This window comes from Rattus norvegicus, chromosome 2, assembly GCF_036323735.1.
Source record: "Rattus norvegicus strain BN/NHsdMcwi chromosome 2, GRCr8, whole genome shotgun sequence".
Classification (NCBI taxonomy): domain Eukaryota; kingdom Metazoa; phylum Chordata; class Mammalia; order Rodentia; family Muridae; genus Rattus; species Rattus norvegicus.
Window position 1 is genome coordinate 183,373,179 of NC_086020.1, and position 11,657 is coordinate 183,384,835.

The following is an 11,657-nucleotide window of genomic DNA, read 5'->3' on the forward strand; positions in this document are numbered from 1 at the left end:
ACTCTTGACCATTGGAAGGACGTCCGTGACCGAGCACATGATCAGTCGGTTGAGGTCAAAAAAAGAAAATGGCAGAGCCTCGGCACATCCGAGTGGCCCACTTTCAGAGCGGGCTGGCCGGTGAATGACATTTTTAATAAGACCATTATTTTACAGGTTAACGATCAGGTCTTCCACAAGGGATCACATGGACACCCTGACCAGGTGCCCTATATTGTTACCTGAGAGAGTCTTGCATTTGACGCCCCCGTATCATCTACCTACAGGCCCGACTGAGGAGGCAGAAGCAGAGCCGCCTGCCAGACCAGTTGCCGGGCCGCAGCCTGAGGTGGTTTCTTCCCCTGTGGCTGCGAGACTCCAGGGCCGGCTCGAGGTGGCACCGGACTCCACCTCCCAGGCTTTCCCGCTTACACAAGGGGTGGGTGGCCAGACCCAATACTGGCCGTTCTCAGTGGCCGACGTTTATAACTGGAAACAGCACAACCCCCACTTTTTCCAAGGATCCGATGGCCCTTAACGATTTAATAGAATCTGTTTTAATGCTATTTGCCCTGTTCGGCGGACCCCTATCTTCTGGACTCTTGTTTTCTTGCCATCCCATTTGAGATGCTTGTTAGTAACTCTTACAGGTCTTCTTTACCACTAAGGAAAGACAGAATCCTACTAGAGACCAGAAAAAAAATGTTCCAGACACGGATGGAAGGCTCTCACTTCTGCGTGTTGGATTCAATATGCCTGAAGGTAGGGAGTGTTCCAGGTCTGCCCCCAGGCTCCAAGGGTGGGTCTCCGAGGGGCTAGAAAATGCCCCACTAATCTGGCTAAGATAAAGAAAAGATATAAAGAGAAAGTTACAGAAATTTAAAGAGTTACAAAAGAAGTTAGAGAGCTAAAGAGAGGTAAAAGACAAGAGAAGAACATATACTGGCCACAGTAGTTAGGGAACCTAAGAAGACAGTACATGACAACAGAAGAGAATTCCTGGCTAAAGACACTGGGTCAGGGACTGCCCCAGAAAGAACAAGAGGGGCCACTGGAGAGACTCTTGGTCCTAGTGTGCTGGCTATGCACAGAGATAGAAGGGAAGCCCGCCCAATTATTTTATGGATACAGAGACCCAACGCTCTGTGCTCCTATGCCCCAGTGGGCCAGTATCCAAAGACCTTGGGTACAGGGGGCTACTGGCAACAAACAATACTTATGGACTACCCGAAAAACAGTGGACCTTGGCGTGGGCCGGGTAACCCACTAGTTCAAGGTCATCCCTGACTCTCCCTAGCCTTTGCTCATGAGAAATTTGCTCTCCAAAATGGCTTGTGTGGGCTGAAATGGCTGGGTGAGGCCATGTGTATACATATCTGCAGACTGTGTATGTGGAGCTTAAGACCTGTCTCAGTGCACCAGTACCTGATGCTGGAAAATGTATGGCTTAGTACCATTCTGCCTGGAACACACCATTCCTGCCAGCTGGGCACTAACAATTATCACCCAATCCAGGGCTTAAACTGTGATAGAGTGGCTGATGTTTTGCCTCTGAATAGAACGTCCCCAAAGATGGGACCACTGGTCAGCTGCCATGGACTAGATTCTCTACCGGTTGGGGGCAATCTGGTCACCTTGCTGCCCAATCCTGACCTGGAGCCACCATAACATGAGTATCAAGTACTGGCAGAAGCCAATGGGTGGAAAAAAGACCTCTGCAACTGGCTGATTGATCCCTGCTAAAAGCCGAGGCTACCTTGTTTACTGATGGGAACAGTTCTCTTCTTGAAGGTCAGAGATAAGTGCATGCTACAATGAAGGACAACACAAATGTCATCTGGGATGGACAAACCTCTACCCCCAGCACATCAGCGCCACAGATGCCTTACCATCTCTTGGATGACCTGATGAAGCCAACAACTGTGAGTATTATTCATTGCCCAGGACATAAGGAAGGAAGAGGTTCAGTGACATGGGGCAGTAACAAAGCAGATAAAGTGGCTCGGGAAATGGCTATGCAGGAGCCTCTCCTGGTTACAGACCTACAAGAGACAGCCACTGGGAACTGGGATTGGACTAAGGGATGGCCTCAGTTAGAATGTACAACAGAAGAAAAGGCCCAAATTGCTTATTTCCTAGTGTTTGTAGATACCTTTCCAGGAATAGATTGAAGCTTTCCTCAGCAAGCAAGAGACGGCCTCGGTAGTCATCCAGAAGATACTAGAAGAAATCTTCCCCTGATTTGGAATGCCCAAGGTAATCTGGTCAGACAATGGCCCTACTTTCATTGCCAAGGTAAGCCAGGGTGTGGCCAAGTATTTAGAGGTCGATTAAAAATTACATTGTATCTACAGACCTCAAAGTTCAAGACAGATAGAATAAATAGATAAAGCTCTAAAAGAGACCCTGACCAAATTGACCATGGAGGCTGGCGCAGACTGGGTGATACTCCTTCCCTCTTGCTCTCTTCAGAGCAAGAAATCTCCTTTCTAGATTCAGCCTGACCCCCTTTGAGATCTTATATGGGGCCTCAGCTCCTCTGACTGTATTAGATGATGTTACTGAACCAACATGTCATAGTAATAATGATTTATATGCCAGGCTAAAAGACCTACAGGTGATACAGAAAGAAAAATGCTCACAGCTGGCAGCAACCTATGCCCCAGGGTACCCTGAGACATCTCATCAGTTCCAGGTCAGAGACTGCAGCTACATACAGCGACATGGAGCCCACACACTCGAGCCTCGCTGGAAAGGACCATACCTGGTGCTGCTGACCACCCTGACAGCCATCAAGTCTCAGCCCTCACCAGCCGCATACTAGTTGTTGGGGCTGAGAGCTGGGACCTAGAGGGACACTCGGATCTTCAAAAAGCTCCCTAGACTTGCACATCAGATGAGTGGATACATCAGAGACATGACTGGGAGGTTGCTATAATGATCACTTGAGGAGTGTGCTTTAGAAACAAGAATTTCATGTTTGCCCTGGGTTCCATTGGGATAGATGTAGAGATAGGCTTGATTTCTATTACAAATGATGTAACATTACATATGTTAGTACTCCTAACACTTCTTGGGACTGTGCCTCAGGGATCACAATCTATATAAGTTTAGAAGTTCTAAAAGACAGTCATGAACTTGTTGTATAGGTTCAGATAGTGTCCAGATTAGAATCCTGATGCTAAAGACTTAATAAGACAAAAAAAAGAAAGAGTTGAGAATTACTTAAGGCTATCTAGGTGCTGCAAGGGCAGCACAAGAACATCTGCTGTTGCCCTACAATACAAGGCTTATAGAGAATTCAGACCTGCCATTGACTCAGATATAAAAAGAGTAAAAAAGACTTTTTAGCTGACCTCCAAGAATACCTAACCTCCCTCTCAGAGGTAGTCCTTCAAAATAGGAGAAGATTAGACCTGATATTCCTTAAAGAAGGAGTCTGTGTGCTACACTAAAAGAAGCTATACAGATCAGACAGGAATAGTAAGAGATAATATGGCTAAGCTCCAAGAACGCTTAGCCCAGAGACAAAAGTTGTTTGATTCCCAACAAGGGTGGTTCGAGGGGTGGTTTAACCGATCCTCTTGGTTTGCTACCCTCCTGTCTACTCTGATGGGACCCCTACTTATTCTTCTCCTAATTCTCCTATTTGGACCCTGTATCCTTAACAGGCTGGTACAGTTCATGAGGGATAGACTTTCAGTCATTCAGACTCTGGTACTGACACAACAGTACCATAGGCTGAGACAACAGGAAACAGAGATCTCTTAACCAAGTCGAGTGATAGATTTCACTCAAAGTTAACAGAAAAAAAATGGGGGAATGAGAGACCACGGCTTAGCAGCAGTAACACCATTTTGCAAGGCTGTACTTAGATGACTGGTTCAGGGAAGGGTCAGAACACTGAGAACACTGCGGCTGACAAACAGGATGGTTGTAGTTGAGCACCTGACAACAAAAGGGAGAAATGAAAAGCCCTGGGAGAGGTCTCACACCCTAGTGGAGGGCCAAGTCAGCCATTATGTTCCAGGAAGGCGACCAAGGAACTTGCCCCCGGGCTGAACCCTCGCCTCATTAGAATCCACCAATTATGTCCCTGTAACCATGCATCTGCTTCTATATGCTTGCTTCTGCTCCCCAGAACCCTATAAAAAAAACCTGTCCCTGGTTCCGCGGGGTGCGCCAGTCCCCCGAGTTGACTGAAGTGCCCACAGGTGCCTGTGTATCCTGATAATAAACCCTCTTGCTGATTGCATCCAGTGGTCTCAGTCTGGTCAATGGGCTTGAGGGTCTCCTTCCCGAGGGAAAGTTCTCTCTGAGAACTTTTCAAATTGAACCAGGATCAGCTGGTTCAGTATCCAGAACATGTATGAGATGTTACCAGACTTGTAGTGTAAGTCATTCAGGCTGCAACCCCAGCACATACAATGCACTGCATGTCAAATCAAAAACCAAGGAGTATTTGATCATAGTCCATGGTTTTGTAGTGTAGTGCCTGGGAAATGTTAGTAATCTCCTAAAACACAAACAGAAGCCAATCTGAAACAAGTTAAATCAGGGTTTTTATTCTATTCTAGCTAGCTCAGGCCCCTCCAACACACCACATTTACCGGCAGAAAATGATTAAATCAAATTTGATATCAGGGTCTACAGGAGGACTCCTTTTCTGATGTCAATGGATAACCTTGCCCATTCCTTGTTGATCTGCATTCATCAGTCCAGTGTCAGACTTTGACACACTTTTTTGCCTTTTCCAGAAGGCTCAAGTTTTCTCTCTGTATTGTTTCTAGATTAAAAAATTTTTTTCTAGTCCTTCAAAAATTTTTTCTAGTCCTCACTGATCCCTGCCCACAAGTCCTTGCTCCCAAAAACTGTGGGAGAGAGAGCTCATTGCCCAAACCTGTGGGCACTCCAGAGACTGCAGTGCAGGAGAGACTGCCACTTCTGCCCAACTTTGCCCACATCCCTGGCCAAAGAGGAAACAGTATAGGGCCTCTTGGAAGAGGAAGATAGGGGCACTCAAGCTGCAGGAACCCTGAGGTCCAGATTGTGCCCGGATCTGAAGGGACTGGGTCAAAGAGCTCCCTGACCCAAATCCCATGGGAAGGAGAGCTAGACCTTCAGAGGGGAAGGCACACCTGGGAAACCAGAGGAGAATACTCTCTGCCCACATGTCTAACTTTAGAGGAAAACACCTAGTGCCATCTGGGCCCCATGTGCACAGGGACCACGGAGAAAAAGGGGCAGGCCTTCTCATTGCTGCCCTCACGGAGAGCTGAAATACAGTCCCAAGGAGTGACTTCAGTTCTGAGGCCACAGGTAAGACCAATATTTCTGCTCCAATTGACCTGCCTGGTGAACTCAGGACACACTCCCACAGGAATACCTGAAAGCTATTAGACAAAAACAACTACACACCTGAAAGCAGAACACTCTGTTCCCATAACTGGCTGAAACAAAACAGGAAAACAAGTCTCCAGCACTCCTGACACACAGACCTATAGGACAGTCAATTTCAGCCACTGCCAGAAATAGCAGAACAAGAGATAGAAGAGAGAATCTCAGGAGCAGAAGATTCCATAGATATCATCGACACAACTGTCAAAGATAATGTAAAATGAAAAAAACTACTGGCCCAAAACATACAGGAAATCCAGGACACAATGAGAAGATCAAACTTAAAGATAAAGGTGCCCCCATCTTCCTGTTCCCAGAAGCCCTATACAGTTTCTCCTTAGGCAAGGGATGTGGGCATGGGTTGGCAGTACTGGAGGCCTCTCCTGCCCTGCAGTCTCAGGAATGCCCACACGACTGAGCAATGAGCTCTCTCTCCCATGGGGTTTGGGAGCAGGGAGCTGTGGGCCAGGATCAGCGAGGTTCAGGTGCCAGCTACTCAGGTGGTTTTCAAACAGAACTGAAAGGCTGTGGTATCATTAGTTGCTGAAGGCCATGTGTAAAGATCCCTCGACTAACAATCTTCACTATCATGCAGGCCCAGATCTGCTACTTTGAGTTAATCCACCCCAACATCTACTTCATCTATGAGCTGCTGAAGTGCAAAGAAGACCCAGTCATGCAAAAGTAGATGTCTTTACTGTCTAGGGCTGTTCCCATAACTGCCCCCTGCTCCTTAAAATGGAAAAGCTGCAGCTGCACACAGCATTTCTTGTCCTGCTGGAAGACAGAGAGAGCACAGGGCACTGGTGCTATGTGCAGGATACAAGCACAAGCCTTGAGCCTAATGAATCCCCCACCCCAAAGAGCCTCATGTGGGCAGAGAGTTGTGCAGCACTTGTAGCTGGCACAGAACCTGCCCCCCAAAATGACTGCCTAGACACACAATTTCCTTGTCACAGGGCCACAGCAGAGTATCTGAGAAGAGCCTCAGCAATGTTCCAATACTTTTGGTGTTTTAGAAAACTTGAACAAGACCAACAACTCACTGCTATGAATATTTGTATGTAAAGAAGTTTCAGATAGGTAGAGATAGATGCATACTTACTGTGTGACACACTGACCCGATGACAAATGAATATGGGATGGAGAGGTGGGAAAGATGGAGGAACAGAGCAGTGAGTGCATGGTGAATAGAGGCACAACCGAAGATGGGATGGCAGTGACAGTTGTGAGAGAAAGGTGCCTGTGGTGGGTGGTGGAACATGTCATAGCTGAATAGGGCCATAAGGTTGGTGTATAACAGCTTGGAGTTTGTGGAGACTCAGCCCCCAAAAATGCTGCCCATCTACAAAATTACCCAGGCTTTGAGCAATGAAGGAATGTCCAATATGAATCAATTTAATTTTCTGAATTTGACCTCCTCAAATGACCAGTATGGTCTCTGTGATGCCCTTGGAAGCCATGCTGTTATATGTGGTCAATTGCTGCAGGACATGTCAAAGTCAGATGTTCTTGTGGATGTTCATGGTCTCAGATGTCATTGGAAGTCATCTAAATGTCCATGGACCACTTTACTGTCAGAGGTCAAGTGGATATCTGTGGTAGTTTGAAGAAGTTTGGTCCATGTAAAATAACACCATTAGGAGGTGTGACTTGTTGTGTCACTGGGTAGGTGGCCTTTGAGGGAGGCTTATGGGGTTGGAGTGTTGGAGATTTATCACAACACCTAGTGCTCAAGCTCTGCCCAGTCAGGAAAAGAGCCTCCTCATGGTTGCAGAACTGAATGTCATCCTGACAACCTTTGTATCAAGATATAGAATTCTCATCTCTTGGGCAGTGTTTAAAACTTAGTAAAGCTTGCTTTTAAAGTTGGCCTAAAATGGTTAATTTGTTTTGGTCTGGTGAACGTCAGAATCAGCAAAATGTATTCCTGTGTGTGGGGTTTGTTGTTTCATAATCTCAAGCAAGGCTCAGTATCTGTCTCTCTTCCTGATGCCTGCTGATCGGCATGTGGAATGCTCAGCTACATCTCCAGTACTCTGTCTGCTTGCTTCCCACCCCATTACCTGCCATGATACAAATATGTTGCTGTAATAATAAATTAAATTGTTTATTTTACCCTGCATCAGATCCGGCACAGTAGTGCCCCAAGATATCTGGTAAATGTCTTCATCTCAGTCAGCAAATCATCTCACGTGCTATGCTGTACCCCATATCACACTACTGATGGCTATTCTCTGAGCCTGGCAACAAACTCTCTACCCACCTAGTTTCCAAGGCAAGTTGCCACCATGCCAGACATACATACCCCAATTATCTGGTGGCCCAGTGTCTCCAGCCACCACATAATCTCTTGAATTCAATTAAATCGCCATATGAAAGAACATACAACACAATAACTTCTGATCCAATTGAAAATATATAATTGCCCACCTACACATACAAACCCCCGTACATATCCATCCCTTAAAAATATTCATAACAACTTGTAAATGTACAGAGAGGAACTTAACATTCACCTCCATGATCTCTTGGCTGCTTCTCCCCTGGTTCCAGTCTCCTCTTCCTCTCTAAAACTTGTCTCATGCCCATCCTTCTTTCTTGAACAATGACAGGCCTCATTCTATCTTGTTCCTGCCTTCACCTATAGAGTGACATCATCCTACATTTCACCCTTTTTGTCTAATAAAATTGGGCTGAGTCCCAAGGCTTTCAGGCGTACAGTTCTCCCTATATAAAGTTATAGGAAGTTGTGTACCAGCAATACCATCCATGCACTGAAGTTCCTGACAGTTATCAGAGGCAGTTTGTTTAAAAAAGCCATGCTTCCCACTGACAATTTTCTCATTTCTGGGTCCAAGAGGATGTATGTCTTACAGGCTTCAAAGAATCCTTTTTAGATATATTCTAGGATTCTCATTATTTCACCTGATTACCTTAGATAAATTTATAGACAAATTTGATAGAAGCTTCTCTGAGGCTCACCCAACAGAATCTGCTGGTAGACATATATCCTCTCCCTAACTTCAACAGCCTTAAAATACCAGTTTGGTATGCTCAAATTAAAGGCTTTACCTGTGTGAGCAGTCAGTTACCCCTAGAACTAATTTCTAAGTTTCTCCCACAATTCTCTTACTTTCTTCAGTTGTGAAAGGAACCTGAAGCAGTTGTTGACAGTCATCATAGATGGGTTTATGGGTCTTTTTGAAAATGAATGAAGGGGGTCTACAACTTCCAATTATAAATGTCATTACTTTCCAATGATACATAGGGCATAACTGTCTCCCCTGTACATCTGGGTGTTTAGAAGACTAGAGGAGTAAGGTTATAGTAGAGTTAATCCCTCTGGGCAGTAAAGCCTGATGTCAGTTGAACTCACATTATGTAAGGGCACTAAATACTCAACAAGGAAAAAGGCACAAGCTGCAATTTCAATTCTTACCACGTGTGCAGAAATTCAAAGGCATCTAAGTATAGCAGCAGGCATTAAAATTTTCCCCATCAAAAAATGCCCAGAACCAGATAATTTTCACAAAAATTCTCCCAGCCATTTTAAGTGTAGTTATTGCTTATACTCCTCAAATTATTTCACAAAATAAAAACAGAAAGATTATTGCCCAATCTATTATATGAAAGACTACAGTCACACTGATATGCAAAACACATACCAATTTCCCTTATGGACACTGATGCAAACTTAATCATTAAATAATTGCAAATATATTCCAAGAACACATTAAAATATCATTTACAAAAGATAAGTAGGCTTTCTCTCAAGATAAGTAGGGGCGCTTCAATATAAAAAAATCAATAAAATTAATTGACCACATAAACCAATGGAAAGAAAACAATGCAAAACAAAAGCAAACAAACAAAAGGCAAAAAACAGGATTGTTAAACTGGGACCAGGCAAGGCCATTAAGAAGCAACCCCTTAATGATAAAAGTTCTCCAGAGATAGGCACAAAGATGGTATGTCTAAATATAATAATGGTAATATAGAAGAAGCCCATTTCAACATCAACTTAAATTGGGAGAAACTCAAAGCCACTGTACAAAAGCAAAAGCAAGTAGTGGTTTCTCATTCTCTTAAATCTATCAATACAGCAGTTGAAGTCTTAATCGGAACAATAAGGCAACTGGCAATTAACAGGATAAATACAGTAAAGTTGAAAGCATTTTTATTTGCATTTGGGAAATACACTAGAATTAGGTGAAAAACTTTACATGTCACTTAGTACACATAAGTTAGGTCATCTATTCTGCTCAGTCCAATGCAGACAGGTTTCTCCAAAGAAAGTATGTTGGGTGGTCAGGACAGTTGAATCCCAGTTTACAAGACATCAGACAAGAATCAAACACCATCAACAGGGTAGTTGCCAGGTAGAGTGTCCAAGACCCTAGAGCTGCTCTTTCCCCATACACCATTTTGACATTACATTACAGCTGTTTTAAATCTTGGGCCACCAGGCTGCCTTTCCCCAGATTCACTGTAAATGTTCCAGCAATACAGTAGTCTAAACAGAAGTCATTTGCAAAAAACACTCATTGCTACTTTTGGAAGACAGATGTAGGTCATAGCAATCAAGCACCTAAAATATCTTACGGTGTTTAAGTGAGGGCTACAAAAAAAGGACACTGTATGGAAGACAGGGAGTGAAATGCTTCCTCCACCAAGTGGGGATATGACTCCACCATTGACTTCCACCCCATGGTCTCAGAGAATTCAGAAGCATGAAGTATAATGAAATCCATGGCCTTAGTCTTCAGGTGGTCTGCGTTGTGGAGGTCAGCCAGGATGAGAGTGGGTACAGCATTTTTCACAGAGAGGTTCCTGCACAGGGCATCCTCACACATGACCTTCAAGTCCTGCAGGTCATACATGTCAGCAACTGACAACAAACCAGTGGCCATTGAATGGATGTGGAGGTGTGGTGCCTTCCCTGTGTAAATGAAGGCCATCATTTCCTTAAAGACTTGCAGATGAATGTCATGGATCTCAATGCGATTTGTTAGGCTCTCCAGCATTTCATGTTCAAACATTGCTCTAAAAACTGGAGAGTGAGCTGCTAGGATGGCCTTGTGATCTCTGAATTCCTGGCCAGCAACCACCAGGGTGCAGTCTGTAAAGAGGGGATTCTCCCACAGCTCCCCTAGGTCATCTGCCAACATCTGTCTTGGATCCCTGATTGCAGGTGTCATGTTCTGTCCAGGCCTGCTAAAGACGGGTCCTACTATGCACACCTTGCAGCACAGGGTGAGCTGGTCTTCAGGGAGAAGCCAGTGCCTATAAAAGAGGAGGAAATCTCGAAGGATGAACTTTTTGTGCCCCCATTTTTGGTTTGGTAGAAACTTTAAAACATTTGGGACCTTTATAATTTGATATTTCTCTCCTTGGGCATTTATAATCCAGAACTGGAACGTTGCCCAAACTGGACTCTCTGGACAACTGAGCAACCACAGGTAAACTGACAGGTAATCTTTGCTTTCTTCATCAATACCATTTGGATGTATCCTCAAACACCATTGCATTTCTTCTGCATTGGCCTCTAATGAGAACACTGGGCTTGTAATATTTTCCAAAATTCCATCCATGCAAACTGAAAAGTTGCTAATGGTCCACTCGTAGCAGAACTTCTGAACACTGCTATATATGTAGCCACACCTCTTGAATTCCAGGTCCCTTGACATGTCTTCTGGAGGTAGTTTGGAGGTTAAAGTTGATCTGAAAGAAGTAATAGAAATTATTCTTCATTCTCTAGGATACAGTTGTACATATCCTTTAGCTTTTATTTTCACTGTCTGGTAAATTGTCCCTTTTATATTCTTGGAAACTTGTATTTCTATAGGTTTCTCTAGGTTTCCATATTTGTTCTACTGAACATAATACAGAACCACAGTGACTGTTAAACGTGTGTGTGTGTGTGTGTGTGTGTGTGTGTGTGTTTGTCTCCGTCTGTCTCTCTGTGTTTGTGTCTCTCTCAGTCTCCACCATCCCCACACACCCCGCCATACGTCTGTACATCTGTGTGTGTGTGTATTTATTGAATCTTAGGTCAATGGTAACTAATTTTAGCTATTCTATTCAACTGTGGAAGAGTTGGGAAATGTATATACACACTCATTTCGATTGTGTTGTATTAATCATGGTTCTATAGTGAACATAAAGAATGAATGTCTCTATATAAATAGAAAGTGGAGGTGTGAGAGAAATCTGTAGGCAAAGGTCAAGGTAATATAAAGTTGGATAAAGCCAATACTTACTTATTCCACAAGGTTTGA

General features: G+C 44.2%; 1 protein-coding gene across 1 annotated transcript; it reads right to left on the reverse strand.

Moving 5' to 3' along the window:
- Positions 1–9,986: 9,986 nt before the first annotated feature.
- On the reverse strand, positions 9,987–11,066 carry Tdpoz1-ps1 (TD and POZ domain containing 1, pseudogene 1). The gene has a single exon (XM_063282817.1). The coding sequence runs from the start codon at positions 11,064–11,066 to the stop codon at positions 9,987–9,989; it is 1,080 nt and encodes a 359-aa protein (XP_063138887.1).
- Between the last annotated feature and the right edge of the window lie 591 nt (positions 11,067–11,657).